Raw genomic sequence first — 24,298 nt, forward strand, 5'->3', positions numbered from 1 at the left:
AGAGAGGAGAGAAGATGAGAGAAGAGAGAGAGAGGAAGAAATAATACCTGCTGAGAGAGAGGGGAACACACACTCTCTCTATAGGAATAGAGGGCATTAATACCTGTTGAGAGAGAGGGGAACACACACTCTCTCTCAGAGGTAGTTCTGTACTTTAATGTCCTATCTGGGCCTTTTCACTCTTTTCTCTGTCTCCTCTTCTCCCACTGACTGTTGGCATAGCTCACTTCATGTTTACTTCACTCTCTTTTGCTGTTTTGCACTCTCCCCATATCCTCCACTTCTCTATCACTGGCCTCTATCCCTCCTCTCCCTACCTTCCTCTCTCTCCCTTCATGATGAACAGAACTGACATAGAGCCACTGACCCCGCCGCTGTAGTTCACTGCCCTTCTCCCAGTCAGCCCTGTAGGCTGCGTGTGTGTTTACACGTGTGTGTGCATGTGTTTACACTTGTAAGTGTGTGCATGTGTTTACACTTGTAAGTGTGTGCATGTGTTTACACGCATGTGTGTGTGCATGTGTTTACACACGCGTGTGTGTGTGTCCCAGCCCTGCAGGCTCTGTAGCTGATAGGCCAGAGAGGACCAGTGTTTAGTGCACTGAACAGTCTGCTGTGTTTCAGGGGTGACACCTGAGTGACATAAGTCCTGAGGTCCAGAGTAGGGGGAGGTTAAGCCTAAATCAGGAGAATGTTTTCAGTGACTTAGAAGGTCATCGGATAGGCAGATAGATCTTACTTCACATATTTTGTTAGTTTAAAAAGGACCTTAAAAGGTCAGGAATACTTTAGATGTTCATCGGTGGCCAGTGACACCAGTTGGTCGTAAGTGGGTCGTAACTCCATGTCCGACGTAAAATGTGATCTACACTGGATCTAAAAATTATACCTGTTGCACCACCTGGGCGTAAGCCCTTCTATAGCTATGTAGCAAAGGGCAGGCGTAGGGTTGAGAGCAAGCGTAGGGTTTTAAATTGTAGAGAACAGGTGTAGGCTTTTAAATTGGGACCATCTTCATCATGATACGCACAGAAAATAATAGCAATTTATATTTTCAAAAGGATGTGAGACTCGTGTTCATATTTCACAACCTCCGCAGGCTTTTTGAGTTGCCTACGCGCGACACACTTGATTTAGGCTACATTATATAATGTTATACAACGGGTGGGTCTAGTCCTGAATGACGATTGGTTAAAACCGCATTCCAGACGGTGTCTATTCCACAAGTTACCACCGGGTAAATCTATGACATTAAAATGCCTATTTACTCTCTTCCATCTGACTGTGAAATCCACTGTCTCAGCCCAGCCAGGCAATTTATAAACTTAATCTCCATTACAAAAAGAATCTAGACATTATTTCACATTTGTTTTAGACTAACATGTAGTTTTCAACAGCGGAAATTTGTATAAACCTTGCTGTCTGTCTCTGACATTTGCAACATTCTTTCAATATTCAAATTTGATCTACAGTTGTCTCATAGTAAACAACGTGTCGGGATGAGAGACAGGCTGGCAGCTTTTCTCAGCCAGTCGGAATCATGAATCAGCATAATTTTCATGGATGAATACAAATCACTATCAATAGAAAACAGGTCAAACATGACAAAGTGCAGCTAGTTTGTTGTCTTTCCAGCTTCAGTTTGAAGTGATTGTGTTAGTTGTGTTGTTGGCTAGCTCCTCTGAACAACAGTGTCCTGCCGAAAGAGCACATCTTCTATGCCAGGTGAAATCACACATCATTAGCTCATTGTCATGGATGTATCCAAATACACGTAACTAGAAAACAGCTTAAACAAATGCAAATGCAGCTACTTTGTTGTTATTCTGGCTGCACTGTTTGGTGTGACTGTAAGTTAGCCGTAGTTGGCTAGCTAGCAAGCAAGGAGTAGAATGTTGCCAGCCAGTATGGCAATGGAAATGTAGAACGAACGACTGGCTCACGTCCATAGATTAACAGAACGACTGGCTCACGTCCATAGATACAGAACGACTAGGTCACGTCCATAGATACAGAACGACTAGGTCACGTCCATAGATACAGAACGACTGGGTCACGTCCATATATACAGAACGGACTAGGCTCATCCATAGATACAGAACGACTAGGTCACGTCCATAGATACAGAGACGGATGTCACGTCCATAGATACAGAACGACTGGGTCACGTCCATAGAATACAGAACGATGAGGTCACGTCCATAGATACAGAACGACTAGGTCACGTCCATAGATACCAGAACGACTAGGTCACGTCATAGATACAGAACGACTAGTCACGTCCATAGATACAGAACGACTAGGTCACGTCATGATACAGAACGCTAGGTCACTCATAGATACAGAACGACTAGGTCACGCATAGATAAGAACGACTAGGTCACGTCCATAGATACAGAACGACTAGGTCACGTCCATAGATACAGAACGACTGGCTCACGTCCATAGATACAAGAACGACGAGGTTCACGTCCATAGATACAGAAACGACTAGGTCACGTCCATAGATACAGAACGACTGGCTCACGTCCATAGATACAGAACGACTAGGTCACGTCCATAGATACAGAACGACTAGGTCACGTCCATAGATACAGAACGACTAGGTCACAGTCCAGTAGATACAGAACGACTAGCGTCACGTCCATAGATCAGAACGACTAGGTCACGTCCATAGATACAGAACGACTAGTCACGTCCAAGATACAGAACGACTAGGTCAACGTCCATAAGATACAGAACGACTAGGTCACGTCCATAGATACAGAACGACTAGGTCACGTCCATAGATACAGAACGACTAGGTCACGTCCATAGATACAGAGCAACATTTTTAATGAACATTTGTCAATCATTTTTATATGTTGGTAACCCGTTGTATAAAAGTGATATTGCCGCACAAACACCGGTTTTGAGGGCATTATCACTTAACTAAATGTGTCTGATCAGTGATAGATTAGCAAAACGAATAGGTCAGCTATCAACACTACTTATTTGCCCAGCCAGAGATCAAATAACCAAATATACAGACAGAGAATCAGTGAAACAAAATCACATTGACTGATTATCAGACAAGCCTGAGGCTCTTGGTTGGGATATAGGCTACTATGTGAGTGAAGAGCAAGATAATCCACTTGTTATTCTGGGCTACATAACATGTTCTGATCACTGCTAATAGATGAGCAAACTAGCTAGACTAAAGATTCTCATGATGAACACTCAGCTCAATATAGTTAACATTTCCCAGCCTAATTGTAACCAAATATCCAAACGGAGGTTCAGTGAAGACAAAATCTAATCTGACATTGATTTATCAAGACGATACACCATGCTTGTCTCAAAGAGGTGCTGAAATTATAGCTGACCAGACACCTCTACTGCTTTAAATTATTTCAAACGGTTGGATTACTTTGGGAGTTTCAGTAAGCCACAATTTGATACATGCCTTTATTGGCATTAGCCTACTCTTTAATTTCAATATTTTTGTCATTCAGTGAATCTTCCATAGTAATTATTTATTGATCCATTCAGTTGTGGTTAAGAAAATGTGCATGCTTAGTGGTGGTGACATGCCTCGCAAAGTTAAGAACTGCCACGAGGATGGTAACAGCCTACTAACGGGCGCTGCCTAGCAACCATCATTATGAAGCATCAAATCTCATGAACGCACATTGCTTACGCCGGACTTAGCTACGACTAGTCTTATTTTTGGTTGGTGGACCAGGTGTAAATTCTGATCCAGAAGTCGGACGTAGCTACGCCCAACCTAGCATTTAAGGCCAACGTTTTTTTTTTTTTTTACAACCACATGGTGAAACCAGCTCCAGTATCTTAGAAAGTCATCAGTAAGTTAGACATGATTAGTAATTTAGGACTAGGTTGAGAGAGCCAAGAAAGCTTGGGTAAGAAGCAGTATATTAGGAGGTCAACGTCAAGAGTCAGAAGGTGATGTGAGCTGTAGGGAAGGCATTTGTAAGGGATATGTATGGACAGGTGAGGGGTAGTGTATGTGAGGTGTCACGGGGAATCTTACCAAAATAAGTGAGCCACCAGGCCTGGAAGTTACACAGACTCCCCTCTGGATGGGTCTCACCCTGAGGAAGGAGAGAGGAGACAGGAAATAGGGGAGAGGTCACTCTGTAGCTCTCGGTGTGCGTGCGTGCGTGCACGTGGTGACAGTGACTCACCATGACATACGCTACACTGTCAAAGAAGGCCGCAACTGTCAGACTGCAAATCATCTTCTGTAGAGAGACAGAGAGAGATGGAGATAGTACAAAGAGAGATGAATGGAGAGAGGGAAGGAGAGAGATAACAGAGTGAGTGAGAGGCCAGATGGTCCACTTATCCTGTGGTCTGGGGTTGACTTGGGGATCGATCCCCAGGTCCAGGCCGACCCACGCTAATCTCATTACTCACAATAGGACTGAGAGCCCCTCCTCACTGCACGCACATACACAACCACATACATTTATACACACACACCAGGGTTTCTGTTAGGTCAATATGGTGTCGGACATTTGACGGAAAACATTTTAATTTACTGCGACATCTGACCCATATGCAGTGGGTGCATAACCTGATTAGGGTGTCCACCCACAGCGCTCAGAATGACAGCAATCACATTTAGATGATAGTAATTCATATTAACGGAACATACAAGTCGAGGATGCAACGATGTGCGTCCTTCTTACCGAATTATTATGTGCACTTTGAAGATGTTAGAATAACTGTCCACATTTACTTTTCCTCATCAACAAGACCAGTAACCAACAGCAACATCACCAGCCTGTCAATCTAATATCCCCAGAGTAGAAAGGTTTACATATTCTATTGGTCAGCTTGTGGAGAAAGAAATAGCCTATTCAAACAGACTATGGGACAATAAAAAGCAATGAGCCTAATGCAACAGATGAGAATGTTTAGCTTAAAATGTTGATCAACTATTATTTCTTCATATTATAAGCAATGTGCACAAGGCAGTAGGCTACGTGTGAATGTTCATTCCATAATGCAATTAGCTGGAAAACACTGTTGTATAAAGAGCACCGCACATGCGAGTTGTTTCATGTGACAGAGATGAAAATATCCGTTAGAATGTAGAAAGAGAGGAGATCTAACAGGCTACTTTGAAGCAAGGTAAGACATGCCTCATAATATCTATTAAAATGTTCAGGTTTCAAACAATTAAGTATATGTTTTCAAAATGCATAGTATACTGCCTCCAGCTCACTGCAAGGTGGTGTGTGAAGCGCTGATGAAGCTTGCCTTCCGTTGTCATTTGAGATGCTGACACAGCAGCTCTCGCACTGTCTGACAGATTTTCCACTCAAAGGCTCTGTATCTGTACGCTGTATTCGTGTGATAAATAAGACACATAACGAATATACTGTGACACACACGCTAATTTAATTCCAATAATTATGCAAATGAATCTATAGACCGATAAGTATGACCAGTCAAATGTATTTACATCTACAGGTATTTCCATCAATGAATAGGCTAAAAAGCATTATTCGCAATGAGATTTGTTTCTACTTCTCACAAACAAATGGCCGGTGCAAATTTTATTTATCAGCGTTTCAAAAAAAATGTATAGGGCAAACACTGGCTATTACTGGTTAACGGAAACCCTGACACATACATAGGGCTGTTGCGGTGACTGTATTACCGCCACACCGGTCGTTACGAATCGTGAAGGCAGGCAAATTCCACATGACCGCTTAGTCACGGTAATTATGCTTCTCCAAGCCCTGATGCTGCTGCTGGTCATTAGTGTAACGATGTGCGCTGAGAGTCGGGAAGCAAGTTCAGGGAGTAGTTGTTTTAATAAATAAACGCAACATAATAAAACTGAAACAATAACACCTGGGGAAGGAACCAAAGAGAGTGACATATACAGTTGAAGTCGGAAGTTTACATACACCTTAGCCAAATACATTTAAACTCAGTTTTTCAAAATTCCTGACATTTAATCCTAGTAAAAATTCCCTGTCTTAGGTCAGTTATGATCATCATTTTATTTTAAAAATGTGAAATGTCAGAATAATAGCAGAGAGAATTATTTATTTCAGCTTTTATTTCTTTCATCATATTCCCAGTGGGTCAGAAGTTTACATACACTAAATTAGTATTTGGTAGCATTGCCTTTAAATTGTTTAACTTGGTTCAAACGTTTCAGGTAGCCTTCCACAAGCTTCCCACAATAAATTGGGTGAGTTGGTAGTCTGGCTTTTTTATGCCGGTTTTGGAGCAGTGGCTTTATCCTTGCTGAGCGGCCTATCAGGTTATGTCAATATAGAACTCGTTTTACTGTGGATATAGATACTTTTGTACCTGTTTCCTCCAGCATCTTCATAAAGTTCTTTGCTGTTGTTCTGGGATTGATTTGCACTTTTCACACCAAAGTACGTTCATCTCTAGGAGACAGAACACGTCTCCTTCCTGAGCGGTATGACGTCTGTGTGGTCCCATGGTGTTTATACTTGCGTACTATTGTCTGTACAGATGAACGTTCAGGCGTTTGGAAATTGCTCCAAAGGATGAACCAGACTTGTGGAGGTCTACAATTATTTTTCTGAGGTCTTGGCTGATTTCTTTTGATTTTGCCATGATGTCAAGCAAAGAGGCACTGAGCTTGAAGGTAGGCCTTGAAATACATCCACAGGTACACCTCCAATTGACTCAAATAATGTCAATTAGCCTATCAGAAGCTTCTAAAGCCATGACATAATTTTCTGGAATTTTCCAAGCTGTTTAAAGGCACAGTCAACTTAGTGTATGTAAACTTCTGACCCACTGGAATTGTGATACAGTGAATTATAAGTGAAATAATATGTCTGTAAACAATTGTTGGAAAAATTACTTAGGACATCTACTTTGTGCATGACACAACAGACATGCCAAAACGATAGTTTGTTAACAATACATTTGTGGAGTGGTTGAAAAACGAGTTTTAATGACTCCAACCTAAGTGTACGTAAACTTCCGACTTCAACTGTATAGGGAAGGTAAATCAGGGAAGTGATGGAGTCCAGGTGAGACTGATGACGCACAGGTGCACGTAACGATGGTGACAGGTATGCGCCATAATGAGCAGCCTGGTGACCTAGAGGCCGGAGAGGGAGCACACGTGACAATTAGTAGCCTACCAAACTTGCCTGCCTGGTACTAAGCACTCTATTGTCACTCTAATCACTCTGACATCAATGCAAATGTAATCGAAAATCTAACCAAACACTTCATGAGAGCACATGAGCTCATGTTGCACAACATTTCTATAGGCTATGTAATTGCATGAGAAAACAGAGTGATGGCCGCTAATAAAAAGAGGAGGATCCCATCAGCTTTCTATAGGCTAGGAATACTATATTTATTTCTCAGCTTAATATTAAGCACATTGCTTATATTTACAACAGGAGTATAGCCTACCTGGCAGTCATGAAAATAAACCATGGGGAAAAGCGTCCCGTATTTGCTATTTAAGTGCATAGTATTTCTTCCCATTGCCTCTGCTTCGATACAGGTGCATGATAATGGTCCATTTTAAATCATAACAAATGTCACACATATATTATTTAGTATATGTAAAGACAAGATTTATTCAAGAATAGTCTGATGGGTGACAATATTAGCCTATCACTTGTGAATTCTATATTATCACTTGTGAATGAAGCCCAGCATAAGAAACAATGCCTTTTTTGCAACTTGTTTGAATCATAGTCGCACACCTCATGTAGCCAAGCCGATAGGCCTATATGTTTTGATAAGGTTTGTATCACAACTAAAGTGGCCAAATAACCTCTTAAAATGAAGCACATTAATCCACTTTGCAAGGGGTGTAGAGCCTAACTGGCATACACAGCGTGTGAGTTGCAAGTTTGGGGAAGATCATTTTCACCATTAAAATGCACCTTTATAATAAAAGCATTACATGCATTATCGCATTTGTGGTCACTTTTGATAAAGGTGTTTTCCGCTAATGGAACATTTGCGCTTATAGCCTACTACCATGTGCGCAATGCTGTGCTTATAATGTATAGAAATAGCTTCATAGTTTATTAACATTTTAAGCTAAAACATTCTGATCTGTTGCGTCAGCCACTTTGCATAATTTTTTTTTTAATGCTAGTGGTTGTATTAATTTGGGATCAATCGCATCCCACAACTGTCCCAGACTGTTTGGAATATTTATTTCTCGCACAGAATAGGTCAACTTTTGGACAGTACTATGGGGGACAATGTATTGACATAGGCTAGTGTTTTTGCTGTTTGTTAAGGCCTACTCATCTTGTTGGCTGATGAAAAGTAAATGTGGACAGTTCATCCAATATTATCAATATGCACGTCGGAATTGGATAAGGACGCACACAGTTGCGTCTCCGACGTGTCGATCTTAACTTGTAGCCTGTGACAAAGACCCGATCACGTGAGAGATGCTTCGGATTGCGCAGCACACTCAGGGAGAAGGCCACAATGCAGCACTTCGGGCCACAAAAGGCATGGATTGTTTTAGGGTGCATTATGTCCACAAAGGGGATGCTGCCGTGCTTGTCAAATTGTGAATGGGAGACTATTGGAGTGTGTACAGTCTGCGCAAAAAATACAAAGCAGAGCTCATGCCTTCCAAGTTACTTTTTTGCAGCCTTACAATGTATGTATTAAAAATCTAAACATATAGCCCAACGTTTGTAGAACAACTAAAGATACATTAATAACTCTACATTAAACATATAGGAGCACCAGTTTCTTTGTTAACCACAACACGAGAGACAGACAGACAGACAGACAGACAGACAGACAGAGAGAGAGAGAGAGAGAGAGAGAGAGAAAGTGGGGGTAGAGAGAGAGAGAGCGAGAGTGAGAGAGGAAGTGGGGGTAGAGAGGTGAGGTACAGGTCCAAGGGTAATATAATCCGTCAGTGTCATAGACAAAGCTGTCATTTACACCAGATTAGGAGGCTAACAGAACAGAATGCAGCTAAACCTGCTCCACAGTCATCACAAACATGAATACGCACACATCAATCTACACATAATACCCCATAATGACAAAGCAAAAACAGGTTTTTAGAATCTTTTGCAAATGTACAAAAAAAGCCCCCCGGAAATATCACATTTACCTAAGTATTCAAACCCTTTACTCAGTACTTTGTTGAAGCACCTTTGGCAGAGATTACAGCCTCGAGTCTTCTTGGGTATGACGCTACAAGCTTGGCACACCTGTATTTGGGGAGTTTCTGTAACGGGTTTCGTCCTCGTCTGAAGAGGAGTAGGAAATGTCGGACCAATACGCAGCGTGGTAAGTGTCCATAATGATATAGTTAATAAATCAAAACGAACACTGAACGAAATAACAAACATACAAAACAAACAACCCGAAACAGTCCCGTATGGTGAAAACACTAACACATGATACAACCACCCACAAAACCCAAAGGAAAACAGGCTACCTAAATATGGCTCCCAATCAGAGACAACGACTGACACCTGCCTCTGATTGGGAACCATACTAGGCCAAACACAGAAATAGACAACCTAGACATACAACATAGAATGCCCACCCATATCACACCCTGACCAAACAAAACATAGAAACATACAAAGCAAACTATGGTCAGGGCGTGACATTTTCTCTCATTTGTCTTTGCAGCTATTTTCAGGTCTCTCCATAGACGTTCGATCGGGATCAAGTCCGAGCTCTGGCTGGGCCACAGAGACTTGTCCTGAAGCCACTCCTGCGTTGTATTGGCTGTGTGCTTAGGGTCGTTGTCCTGTTGGAAGGTGAACCTTTGCCCCAGTCTGAGGTCCTGAGTGCTCTGGAGCAGGATCCAGACATGACACTTGGCATTTAGGTCAAAGAGTTCAATCTTGGTTTCATAAAACCAGAGAATCTTGTTTCTCATGGTCTGAGAACTCCAAGCGAGCTGTCATGTGCCTTTTACTGATGAGTAGCTTCCGTCTGGCCACTCTACAATAAAAGGCCTGATTGGGGGAGTGCTGCAGAGGTGGTTGTCCTTCTGGAAGGTTCTCTCATCTCCACAGAGAAACTCCAGAGCTCTGTCAGAGTGGCCATCGGGTTCTTAGTCACCTCCCAGACAAAGGCTCTTCTCACCCGATTGCTCAGTTTGAGGGATGTCCTGGGATGTCCTTGTCCCATTGCGCTCTAGCGACTCCTTGCGTCCGGGCGCATGCACACTGACTTCGGTCACCAGGTGTACAGTGTTTCCTCCGACACATTGGTGTGGCTGGCTTCCGGGTTAAGCGAGCTGTGTGTCAAGAAGCAGTGCAGCTTGGCGGGGTCGTGTTTCGGAGGACGCATGGCTCTCGACCGGTGCATGCACTTTCAACTGTGGACAGGTGTGTGCCTATCCTATCCTATCCTATCCAGATCCTGTCCAATCAATTGAATTTACCACAGGTGGACTCCAAGTTGCAGAAACATCTCAAGTATGATCAATGGAAACAGGATGCACCTGAGCTCAATTTGAGCCTCATAGCAAAGGGTCTGAATATTTATGTAAATAAGGTAACTGTTTTCAATACATTTGCAAAAATTTCTAAAAACCTGTTTTTGCTTTGTGATTATGGGGTATTGTGTGTAGATGGATTAAATAAAAAATTTCCTCATCAATTTTAGAATAACACAATTTTAGAATACATAACAAAATGTGGAAAAGTCAAGGGGTCTGAATAGTTTCCGAATGCACTGTATGCCCGCACGTGCACAAATACACACTAAGACCCTCACAAAACATGCATGCATACATACAAACAACATTATCTCTTGAAATTGAAAGAGAGAAAGGTAATGTTAGTTTAACATTGCCGAAATGTGGCCTTAAGGCATCTACACATCTACTCAACTACAGCCACCTAAATATCGATGAGTTGAGTTGTTTTTTCATAACTCAGACTAACTGTCCGTGACCCATTCTTCATGTTGAATTGGGACCAACTATGCGTAAATATGTCCAGCGGAAAACAACTGAGACTACACACCGGGAAGATTCTTAGAACAACCGTCCATACACAGTTGAGTTGGCTGTAGTTGGATCGATGAGTACAGTAGAAGCCTTAAAACTATTAGGTGCAGATTCACAAGTGTAGAAAGACTTTTTACTTTAATTGGACAGGGAAAAACACAAATATTTGATCATTATCAGATACAGACCATGAGCCATAATTGATCAATTTGTACATTTCAATTACACTGTAATTTGTCATGAGTAGCCTAATCAAACAGACTTGCTATGGCACAGAAGTAAGCATTCTGATGAACTTCAAAGCACACACACAGACAGAAACACACACACACAAATTACCTGGGCCAAGGAGTGATACCGGCGCAGAAGCCAGATTACAAACAGCATGAAAAAGCTGAGGAGAGAGTAACGAGACAATTGTTCATAAGACACATTCCTGCATAGCTCTGTATTCTTTCAATATTCCTGTATAGTTTTGGCTTACCTTCCTATATAACTCAGTAAGGCTGGGTATAGCTTTACCTATGATATATATTGAAATGAAAGAGCAGTGCACTTCCTGCTGATCTACATCAATGATGTATACTGAACAAAAATATAAATGTAAAGTGTTGGTCCCATGTTTCATGAGCTGAAATAAAAGATCCCAGAACGTTTCCATACGCACACATTTGTTTACATCCCTGTTAGTGAGCATTTCTCCTTTGTTAAAATAATCAATCCACCTGACAGGTGTGGCATATCAAGAAGCATGATCATTACACAAGTGCACCTTGTGCTGGGGACAATAAATGGCCACTCTAAAATGTGCAGTTTTGTCCCACAACACACGCCACAGATGTCTCAAGTTTTGAGGCAGTGTGCAATTAGCATGCTGACTGCAGGAATGTCCACCAAAGCTGTTGCCAGAGAATTTCTCTTCCATAAGCCGCCTCTAACGTTTTTTTTGTTGAGAATTTGGCAGTACGCTCAACCGGCCTCACAACCGCAGCCCACGTCTAACCACGCCAGCCCAGGACCTCCACATCCGGCTTCTTCACCTGTGGGATCGCCTTACACCAACCACCCGGACAGCTGATGAAACTGTGGGTTTGCACACCCGAAGAATCTCTGCACAAACTGTCAGAAACCGTCTCAGGGAAGCTCATCTGTGTGCTGGTCGTCCTCACCAGGGTCTTGACCTGACTGCAGTTCTGCATCCTAACCGACTTCAGTGGGCAAATGCTCACCTTTGATGGCCACTGGTACGCTGGAGAAGTGTGCTCTTCACGGATGAATCAACGGTTTCAACTGTACCGGTCAGATGGCAGACAGCGTGTGTGGTGTCGTGTGGGTGAGCGGTTTGCGGTTATGGTATAGGCATGCATAAGGTACGGACAAAGAACACAATTGCATTTTATTGATAGTGACGAGATCCTGAGGCCAATTTTCATGCCATTTATCCGCCGCCATCACCTCATGTTTCAGCATGATAATGCACGGCCCCATGTCACAAGGATCTGTACACAATTCCTGGAAGCTGAACATGTCCCAGTTCTTCCATGGCCTGTATACTCACTCAGACATGTCACCCACTGAGCATGTTCTGGATGCTCTTGATCTATGCGTACCACAGCGTGTTCCAGTGGGACAACATTCCACAGGCCACAATCAACAGCCTGATCAACTCTATGCGAAGGAAATGTGTCGTGCTGCATGAAGCAAATGGTGGTCCCACCAGATACAGACTGGTTTTCTGATCCACGCCCCTACCTTTTATCTGTGACCAACAGATGCATATCTGTATTCCCAGTCATGTGAAATCCATAGATTAAGGCCTAATGACTTTATTTCAATTGACTGATATCCTTATATGACCTTTAACTCAGTAAAATCTTTGAAATTGTTGCATGTTGCGTTAATATTTTTGTTCAGTATATAAACCCTGGATGACTGACGGGCCACTATATTAAAGCCATTGCGAAGCCATTTTGGTACTCCTCGTCCATTGTAAAAGATTTTGGAAGCTATAGAATTTTTTAATGGCTACATATGTTTTTACCACATTTATTATATTACAGACATCATGATGCGTACTTTTAAAGTATATTATCTGAGCTAAACTTTCAAATAACAAAAACATTACAAAAACATTTTCCTTATTGAAGTACTTATTTTTTTTGTTGACAATACTAATCTTACTGTCCTCACTACAAAAAAAAATATTAAATACATGTAATTTTGTCCTTGAAACATTTAATTGAAATACTGTAGAATTCCATTCATTCCTATGGAGGACTGCTCCTTAAATATGGCTGACAGGTATCTTCAAAGCCTCTCAATGGCCAATACATAGCATCCGCAATACATAGCATCCGCAATCCAAGGTTTATACACATCCTTGATCTACATGGATTATTTTCCATTGCAATAATCCGCTACCCTTGACCGCTGATCCTAACCCAGCCACCAACTAAAGATTCCACTCTTCCCTGCTTCATCACATCATCAGTGAATAGCAGAATTAAGGCCAGACAAATCCTTTAACAAAGGGTTCTTTAATCCTGGTCCTGAAAAACCACAGGGTGTCCAGGCTTTTGCTTTAACCCAGCACTAACACACCTAATTCCGCTAATCAAAGGCTTGAAGATATGACAATGATTTAATTGAATCAGGTGTGTGAGTACTAGGGTTGGGCGGTATCCAGATTTTCATACCTCATACCGTTTCTGTACCATACGGTATTACTGGAAGTGCACACAAGGGGCAGTATTTCAAAAAAAAAAAAAAATTAAACACACAACAGGAATCTTGTTCCAGGAGGGGATTGAATGTCTCTGTTGTAAGCAAGAAGCTTGATATCTAGCCACTTAGCTAGCAAGATATCGAACCAAATGCATAGCTGGAGCCCTGATCTGGATATAATATATTTGACACCTCTTAGATGTGTTATAGTTATACTTAACTTAGTTATAAGCAGTGGCATAGCACTCACCCCTGCGAGGCGGGAGTGCCCACAACCCCATTGGTACTGAAAACACACCATTGGTATTTTGAAATACCCTGGTATATGGTATAAACGGTATATCGCCCAAGCCTAGTGAGTACTGAGATGGAACTGAGGCCTACAAACAATGTAGGTCCCCCAGGATTGAAGAACGCTACTTGAGACAAAGCCAAGAGATGTCAATCAGTTTATTATCTTAATTAAATCTCTTTGATTAATTGGGTAATACTGTAAAAGGTGGTTGAACTAATACTCACCATCCTATCAGTGAGAAGGTGCCTGTGGCTCGCTTCACTGTGAGAATCACCACCTGTGGAGGGGAACACAACATTTGATATGGCTTTATTTACCATCCTGTTTCAGGTGGCATTTTTTTAACCTGGTATTTACTACAATTAGCCTATGTGTTAATAGGATGTCGAAAAACTAAGACAAATTAGTGGGTGCAGTTCCTCTTTAACAGAAAATCACATTCTGGTGTAAAAACCATGAAAATTAAAAACAAAAAACAATGTTTTAAGTGAGAAGTAGGCATTGGTCTGAAGCCGAAAAAGAAAGCAAATTCACACGAGCACCACAATGCCTATTCCACCAATGCTCTACCAAGAATTTCCAGCACACAGCTTTGACCTACCACAATAGCTATGTTGGTATTTTACTTCAAACTATCTGTAGGCAGGTTGCTTAGCATTCAAAACCTTTTCAAACAGCCTAATTCATACTCTTCGGAGGGATAATGGACTTCTATTAAAAATATGTATATCATTTGGCTGTATTATTTTTAGATATTGTATATGCCTATTGTATATGTGTATTATAGTCGCGTCACCATCTTTAGAGCAAAAAGAAGTACAAGTACAAACATAACTTTAAAAGATACACTATGCATACATCGCTCCGCCTTTTCCTGGTTGCTAAAATTGAAATAGTTTGCCAAATTTCAGTTTATGTGACAAACAATTAAGTATAGTGTAGAGCAGTGGTTCCCAAACTGTATAGTCCCATACCCCTTCAAACATTCAACCTCCAACTGCGTACCCCCTCTAGCACCAGGGTCAGCGCACTCTAAATTGTTGTTTTTTGACATCATTGTAAGCCTGCCACACACACACACACACACACACTATACAATACATTTATTAAACATAAGAATGAGTGTGAGTTATTGTCACAACCCGGCTCGTGGGAAGTGACAAAGAGCTCTTATAGGACTAGGGCACAAATAATAATATAACAATAAATCAACAATTTTGCTCTTTATTTAGCCATATTACGTGTAAAACTTTATTTGTTCATAAAAAATTGTGAATAACTCACCACAGGTTAATGAGAAAGATGTACTTGAAAGGATACATATAACTCTGCAATGTTGGGGGTTATTGGAGAGAGTCTCAGTCTTAAATCATTTTCCACACACAGACTGTGCCTGTATTTAGTTTTCATGCTAGTGAGGGCCGAGAATCCACACTCACATAGGTACGTGGTTGCAAAAGGCATCAGTGTCTTAACAGCGCAATTTGCCAAGACAGAATACTCTGAGCGTAGCCCTATCCAGAAATCTGGCAGTGGCTTATGATTAAATTCCATTTTCACAGAACCGCTTGTTGCAATTTCAATGAGGCTCTCTTGTTCAGATATCGGTAAGTGGATTGGAGGCAGGTCATGAAAGGGATAACGAATCCAGTTGTTTGTGTCATCCGTTTTGGGAAAGTACCTGCGTAATTGCGCACAACTCACTCAGGAGCTTTGCTATATCACACTTGACATTGTCCGTAAGCTTGTGTTCATTTGCACACAAAAAATCATACAATGATGGAAAGACCTGTGTGTTGTCCTTGTTAATACAGACAGAAAAGAGCTCCAACTTCTTATCCATAGCCTCAATTTTGTCCCGCACATTGAATATAGTTGCGGCGAGTCCCTGTAATCCTAGACTCAGATCATTCATGCGAGAAAAAACATCACCCAGTTAGGCCAGAAACTCGTCATCATGCAAGCAGTCAGACAAGTGAAAATGATGGTCAGTAAAGAAAACTTTAAGCTAATCTCTCAATTTAAAAAAACATGTCAATACTTTGCCCCTTGATAACCAGCGCACTTCTGATTGTTGTAAAAGCATTACATGGTTGCTGCCCATATCATCGCATAGTGCAGAAAATACACGAGAGTTCAGGGGCCTTGCTTTAACAAAGTTAACCATTTTCACTGTAATGTCCAAAACGTCTTTCAAGCTGTCAGGCATTCCCTTGGCAGCAAGAGCCTCTCGGTGGATGCTGCAGTGTACACAAGTGGCATCGGGAACAACTGCTTGCACGTGCGTTACCACTCCACTATGTCTTCCTGTCATGGCTTTTGCACCATCAGTACAGATACCAACACGTCCATTTGATGTCACAAAGCTGTCCAGTACTTTAAAAATATCCTCTCCTGTTGTCCTGGTTTCCAGTGGTTTGCAGAAGAGGATGTCTTCCTTAATTGACCCCCCATAAATGTAACGGACAGATACCAGGAGCTGTGCCAGGCCCGCCACGTGTGTTGACTCATCCAGCTGTAACGCATATAATTCATTGCCTTGTATGCGAAGCAGTAATTGTTTCAAAACATCTCCTGCCATGTCACTGATGCGTCGTGAAACAGTAGGGTTTGATGATGGCATTATCTGTTCGTTTTTTGGCCCTTTTCCTCCAGCATTGTCCCAGCCATATCCACGGCAGCAGGAAGAATTAAGTCATCCACAATGGTATGGGGCTTGCCTGTCCTAGCCACTCGGTAGCTCAACATATAAGACGCTTCTAGACCCTGTTGATTTTATACATGTCTTACTACTCGAAAGTCGTCTTAATTCTCGCTCAAAAAACTCCCGTGCTTTCCCGGGTAAGGAGGCAGTAGCTCTTCGGGTGCATCAGATTCACAACTGTTCGTGTCCATGCTAGCTGGGCTAACAACAAACGTAGAATTACTGATGCTAGCACTGGATGTGCTCGTGGAAGCAGAACAACTTGTGTCGTCGACAGGTGCAGGTGTAGTACTGCTGGTAGTAGCAGTACTACCAGTAGAACTGGTATGTGTCTCGATGGACGCAGGCCTTACTTTTTTTAACCATTTATCAATTTTCGAGCAAACAGAATGAGCAGCAGCTACGTTTGGCTGCAGACGGACCGTTAATGGAATTCCTGCGAGAGATTAACGGTTACTGTGATTGGATGTTAATTATTTGACATTGTGTTGTTATTTCGCTGAACACTAGATGGTTTAATTACATTTTTGGCAGTGAAACGAGGCTACTCAGGCGAGAAAAAAACTCACCCAACTGTATAGCCCCGTTGGAAAATACAAAATTGGACTGTTTGAAAATGTGAAGAAAAAGAATTACAAATAAATATATACAGTGGGGAGAACAAGTACTTGATACACTGCCGATTTTGCAGGTTTTCCTACTTACAAAGCATGTAGAGGTCTGTAATTTTTATCATAGGTACACTTCAACTGTGAGAGACGGAATCTAAAACAAAAATCCAGAAAATCACATTGTATGATTTTTAAGTAATTAATTTGCTTTTTATTGCATGACATAAGTATTTGATACATCAGAAAAGCAGAACTTAATATTTGGTACAGAAACCTTTGTTTGCAATTACAGAGATCATACGTTTCCTGTAGTTCTTGACCAGGTTTGCACACACTGCAGCAGGGATTTTGGCCCACTCCTCCATACAGACCTTCTCCAGATCCTTCAGGTTTCGGGGCTGTCGCTGGGCAATACGGACTTTCAGCTCCCTCCAAAGATTTTCTATTGGGTTCAGGTCTGGAGACTGGCTAGGCCACTCAGGACCTTGAGATGCTTCTTACGGAGCCACTCCTTAGTTGCCCTGGCTGTGGTGGTCGTTGTCATGCTGGAAGACCCAGCCACGACCCATCTTCATGCTCTTACTGAGGGAAGGAGGTTGTTGCCAAGATCTCGCGATACATGGCCCCATCCATCCTCCCCTCAATACGGTGTAGTCGTCCTGTCCCCTTTGCAGAAAAGCATCCCCAAAGAATGATGTTTCCACCTCCATGCTTCACGGTTGGGATGGTGTTCTTGGGGTTGTACCTCATCCTTCTTCTTCCTCCAAACACGGTGAGTGGAGTTTAGACCAAAAAGCTCTATTTTTGTCTCATCAGACCACATGACCTTCTCCCATTCCTCCTCTGGATCATTAGATGGTCATTGGCAACTTCAGACGGGCCTGGACATGCGCTGGCTTGAGCAAGGGGACCTTGCGTACGCTGCAGGATTCTAATCCATGACGGTGTAGTGTGTTACTAATGGTTTTCTTTGAGACTGTGGTCCCAGCTCTTTCAGGTCATTGACCAGGTCCTGCCGTGTAGTTCTGGGGTGATCCCTCACCTTCCTCATGATCATTGATGCCCACAAGGTGAGATCTTGCATGGAGCCCCAGACCGAGGCTGATTGACAATCATCTTGAACTTCTTCCATTTTCTAATAATTGCGCCAACAATTGTTGCCTTCTCACCAAGCTGCTTGCCTATTGTCCTGTAGCCCATCCCAGCCTTGTGCAGGTCTACAATTCTATCCCTGTGTCCTTACACAGCTCTCTGTCTTGGCCATTGTGGAGAGGTTGGAGTCTGTTTGATTGAGTGTGTGGACAGGTGTCTTTTATACAGGTAACGAGTTCAAACAGGTGCAGTTAATACAGGTAATGAGTGGAGAACAGGAGGGCTTCTTAAAGAAAAACTAACAGGTCTGTGAGAGCCGGAATTCTTACTGGTTGGTAGGTGATCAAATACTTATGTCATGTAATAAAATGCAAATGAATTACTTAAAAATCATACAATGTGATTTTCTGGATATTTGTTTTAGATTCCGTCTCTCGCAGTTGAAGTGTACCTATGATAAAAAATTACAGACCTCTACATGCTTTGTAAGTAGGAAAACCTGCAAAATCGGCAGTGTATCATGCAATAGCCGGAATTCTCCCCACTGTAGATTATTTTTCAATGTGAATCACATTTTTATTTAGCGTACCCTCGACGGCATTGCCATATGCATACCTTAGTTTGGGAATACCTGGTGTAGAGAATAATCTAAACCACTGTGAAATATATTTTCCATAATCAAAAATATTGTATTTTCAGCTGTTTGAAGCTGGTGTACAAAAACTAAAAGTAAAAGACACAAAAAATGAAACTTAAGGGAAGCATAGAAATAGCCGACATAGAACAGATCTACTGCTTCTTAAGACTTGCTTTCAATGAGATTGACTGATCTATAACACACATGTGAATTTGGTCAGGACGCCCAGAAAGTGACATATGGCAACTTTAAGATACATTTTGTTTTGACAGAGGTAATTTTAACTGTCCATTGATCAGCACAGCAATTGATAAAACAGGACCATGTTCGAAACACAAGTGGTTCTGAGCTTATGTCAATATTACACAGGTAAGCTAACAGTTACAGAAATCAGGAATGAAGACAGGCTCTATCTATCTAAGCTACTGTGTCCTGTTGTTTTGCTGGGTACCTACTGACCAAAAAAGAATTATTATGATTATTATTTTTCAATTACATGTATTGCTAAAATAAAGGTTTAAGGAAATACATGCATGCACCACATTACTACAAGACAAAACAACTCAACCAAGCCTGATGGACTTGTAAGTATAAAAGCAAAGCTTGCTTTCATGACATTTTTGACAAAGCATGAAAAGGTTGACAAAGCATGAAAAGGTTGCGTAATGGGATAATGTCTTACTGTGGTGTGTGAAGAATCCAATAATTTACCTTGTATACGGTACAAATCACATTATTTTGGAAGCACCTCCTCTAAGGGCATGAATTAGGCTGTTTGAAAATGTTTTGAATACTAAGCAACCTGCCTACACATAGTTTGAAGTACAATACCAACATAGCTATTATAGTAGGTCAAAGCTGTGTGCTGGAAATTCTTGGTGGAGTGTTGGTGGAATAGGCATTGTGGAGCTCATGTGAATTTCCTTTATTTTTAATATCAACTGAAATATTGCATTTACATAAGTATTCAGACCCTTTACTCAGTACTTTGTTGAAGCACCTTTGGCAGCGATTACAGCCTCAAGTCTTCTTGGGTATGATGCTACAAGCTTGGCACACGCGTATTTGTGGAGTTTCTCCCATTCTTCTCTGCAGATCCTCTCAAGCTCTGTCAGGTTGGATGGGGAGCGTCGCTGCACAGCTATTTTCAGGTCTCTCCAGAGATGTTTGATTGCATTCAATTCTGGGCTCTAGCTGGGCCACTCAAGGACATTCGGAGACTTGCCCCGAAGCCACTCCTGCGTTGCCTTGGCTGTGTGCTTAGGGTCGTTCCCCTGTTGGAAGGTCAACCTTCGCCCCAGTCGGAGGTCCTGATCGCTCTGGAGCAGGTTTTCCTCAAGGATCCGTCTGTACTGTTGCTCCATTTATCTTTCCCTCGATCCTGACTAGTCTCACGGTCCCAGGATTCACAAGATTCTCTGGTCTGATGAAACCAAAGATTGAGCTCTTTGGCCATAATGCCAAACGCCACGTCTGGCGGAAACCTGGCACCATCCCTACGGTGAAGCATGGTGGTGGCAGCATCATGTTTTTCAGCGGCATCCTTTAGGTGCCTTTTGGCAAACTCCAAGCGGGTTGTCAAGTCCACAGAGGAACTCTGGAGCTCTGTTTGGGTGACCATCGGGTTCTTGGTCACCTCCCTGACCAAGACCCTTCTCCCCCGATTGCTCAGTTTGGCAGGGCGGCCAGCTCTAGGAAGAGTCTTGGTGGTTCCAAACTTCTTCAATTTAAGAATGATGGAGGCCACTGTGTTCTTGGGGACCATCAATGCTGCATAAATATTTTGGTTCCCTTCCCCAGACCTGTGCCTTGACACAATCCGGTCTCGGAGCCCTATGGATAATTCCGTAGACCTCATTGCTTGGTTTTTGCTCTGACATGCACTGTCAACTGTGAGACCTTATATAGACAGGTGTGTGCCTTTCCAAATCATGTCCAATCAATTGAATTTACCACAGGTGGACTCCAATCAAGTTGTAGAAACATCTCAAGTATGATCAATGGAAACAGGATGCACCTGAGCTCAATTTGAGACTCATAGCAAAGGGTCTGAATAATTATGTAAATAAGGTCTGTTTTTTATTTTAAACACATTTGCAAAAATTTCTAAAAAACAGTTTTTGCTTTGTGATTATGGGGTATTGTGTGTAGATGGATGAAATATACCATTTCATAAATTTTAGAAAAAGTCTGCAATGTAACAAAATGTGGAAAAGGGGAAGGGGTCTGAATACTTTCCAAATGCACTGTATATCCATAAAATTTATGCCAGCTGACTCATGATTTCGACTGGCTGAGAATAGCTGCCTGCCTGTCTGTCTCGTCCTGATACGACACATTCATTACTATGGGACAGCTGGAGGTCCAATTTGAGCTCCTAAAATCACACTTTAAAAAATTATAAATAAAAAATGGATGTTCTTAGTCCACATTAATGCTTAAACCACATCAGGAGACCACTTTGAGGTCTGGGAATAATCTAAGAAATGTCTATTTTTGGGTGTAGTTATTCTTTACAGTAATTCAAGTGTGCACCTGCCAAAGACCATTGTATGGTTAGCAATATTTATGTAGCGCTCATGTGATTGCAGAGTTTGCAAAACAAATGGCTACTGAATAGACACATAATCATGAGGCATAGGGGAAAGCTTTTCCATCTCTACCAGAAGGTTAGGATTAGAATCATTGCTAAGGGCTAAAGTGTAGACATACGCACACAAACAACAGAGAGATAAGGATCAACCTAGAGGAAACCTGTTTTACATTAGGATGCATGTACCTGTCACTCTGTGGGAGCCCTTTTTTCAACGGCATGCATGGTTTTATAACCTAGGGGCTTTGTAGGACTATGTACTTTGGCTTGCATCCAAACTATAAACATGAGAGAGAAAGAGAAAGGAGAGAGAGAGAAAGAGAGAGCGAGAGAGACAGACAGACAGACACATGCACACAAACAGAGAAGGGGACAAACAGAGACAGAGAGAGCGGGAAAGAGAGACAGATACAAAGAAAGAGTTGAGAATGTGAAGCATGCATAACAGCTAAATAGCACCCTCGAGCGTCTTGAGGGGCCCTCCATTCGGGGCTGAGAGAATCATAGAATAAACACCACAAAGACACACACACACGCACGCACTGCAGTCGGCAGAACAGGGCTGCTGCGAGTGACCTTCCACAGTGACAGTGTTGCCCATGGGAGAGATAGGCACAGGGAACTCAACCTGATTAATAATAAAGACCAGGGCCTGGATTCCCAAAAGCATTTTAAGCCTAAATTCACCGTTATATCCCAGAGCTGTCTCCAAAAACAATCGTTACTAAAGTTGCACTTAAAGACCCTTGTTATTTACCTCAGACCAATCGTAGAACAGCTAAGTTAGATGCTTTTTGCGTTACTTTATACACAGATCTCCACTAAACAAAGAATCAAGAAGTTGATCTGTCTCCCTGTGACCGCCGAGAACTCCAGAACCAAGTTGACTTCAAATACAAAGTAACCAATGTCTTTGCAATTGTTACAAACCCAGGATAAAAAAATGCTTCAAATGAAAATTGAGATGACTGCATTAAAAGGAAAATACAGTATAGGCTACATCCCTTTATACATGCATACTACATGACCAAAAGTATCTGGACAACTGCTCGTCAAACATCTCATTCCAAAATTATGGGCATTTATATGGAGTTGGTCCCCCCTTTGCTGCTAAAACAGCATCCACTCTTCTGGGAAGGCTTCCACTAGATGTTGGAACATTGCTGCTGGGATTTGCTTCCATTCAGCCACAAGAGCATTTGGGATGTCGGGCACTGATGTTGGGCGATTAGACCTGGCTCGCAGTCGGCGTTCCAATTCATCCCAAAGGTGTTCGATGGGGTTGAGGTCAGGGCTCTGTGCAGGCCAGTCAAGTTCTTCCACACCGATCTTGACAACCCATTTCTGTATGGACCTCGTTTAGTGCACAGTCATTGTCATGCTGAAACAGGGTAGGGCCTTCCACAAACTGATGCCACAAAGTTGGAAGCACAGAATAGTCTAGAATGTCATTGTGTGCTGTAGCGTTAACATTTCCCTTCATTGGAACTAAGGAGACTAGCCCAAACAATGAAAAACAGCCACTGAGACCATTCTTTCTCCTCCAACAAACTCTACAGTTGGCACTATGCATTGGGGAAGGTAGCGTTCTCCTGGTATCCGCCAAACCCAGATTCATCAGTCGGACTGACAGATGGTGAAGCGTGATTCATCACTTCCACTGCTTCAGAGTCCAATGGCAGCGAGCTTTACACCACTCCAGCCGACGCTTGGCATTGTGCATAGGGATCTTAGGCTTGTGTGCGACAGCTCGGCCCCGAAAACCCATTTCATTTAACTCCCGACTAACAGTTCTTGTACTAACGTTGCTTCCAGAGGCAGTTTGGAACTTGGCGGGGGGGTGTTGCAACCGAGGACAGACGATTTTTACACAACACGCTCTTCAAGCCCTCGGTGGTCCCGTTCGGTGAGCTTGTGTGGCCTACCACTTTGCGGCTGAGCCGTTGTTCCCCCTAGACGTTTCCACTTCACAATAACAGCACTTACAGTTGACCGGGGCAACTCTAGCAGGGCAGACATTTGACAAACTGATTTGTTGGAAAGGTGGCATCCAAGGACACTGCCACATTGAAAGTTACTGCGCTCTTCAGTAAGGCAATTCTACGGCCAATGTTTGTCTATGGAGATTGCATGGCTTGGTGCTCGATAAATTACACCTGTCAGCAACGGTGTGGCTGAAATAGCCAAATCCACAAATTTCAAGGGGTGTCCACATACTTTTGTATATATAGTATTTCAATCACATTGAAATAAATTTCATGATAATTAAATTTAGTTATATTTTAGTAATTGTAGGCTACTGTCTGAAAACGTTGCCTCAATATATTTCATGATGTGTAACAACAAGTGCGCAATGATGTGCCAAATCTTGATTGAGTGCATTTGTATAGGTTAATTAGAGGGCAATGCTTATAACTATTAGAATAAGCTGCCTCGATATTTGCAGCCATAGGAGATAATATCTCTCTAGAAGCTGATCCGTCGTCAGTATTGTGGAATAATTTGAATGTTAAGGTAAGATTTTATGGGAGAAAGCTGATCTGAGAGCAGCGTTGCTTTTCTTTCGATCCTATCAGTATCGACACGTCGTGACGCTCTTAGCAAATGTTCTCCCAGCTTAGTGTTTTGTGAAAGGCATGTTACATCTTCGGCCGTTGT

General features: G+C 42.2%; 1 protein-coding gene across 1 annotated transcript in view; it reads right to left on the minus strand.

Moving 5' to 3' along the window:
* The window catches only part of LOC139023757 (cyclic AMP receptor-like protein A), a 107,149-nt gene that overhangs the window by 77,081 nt on the left and 5,770 nt on the right, over positions 1–24,298 (minus strand). Inside the window, exons 2-6 of the mRNA XM_070437580.1 lie at positions 14,228–14,280; positions 11,324–11,378; positions 4,188–4,244; positions 4,034–4,094; positions 1,199–1,215 (exon numbers count right to left, since the gene is read on the minus strand). Of these exons, the coding sequence (XP_070293681.1) occupies positions 1,199–1,215; positions 4,034–4,094; positions 4,188–4,244; positions 11,324–11,378; positions 14,228–14,280 (243 nt within the window). The remainder of the gene's footprint in view (positions 1–1,198; positions 1,216–4,033; positions 4,095–4,187; positions 4,245–11,323; positions 11,379–14,227; positions 14,281–24,298) is intronic.

This window comes from Salvelinus sp. IW2-2015, linkage group LG36 (assembly GCF_002910315.2).
Source record: "Salvelinus sp. IW2-2015 linkage group LG36, ASM291031v2, whole genome shotgun sequence".
NCBI classification, from domain to species: domain Eukaryota; kingdom Metazoa; phylum Chordata; class Actinopteri; order Salmoniformes; family Salmonidae; genus Salvelinus; species Salvelinus sp. IW2-2015.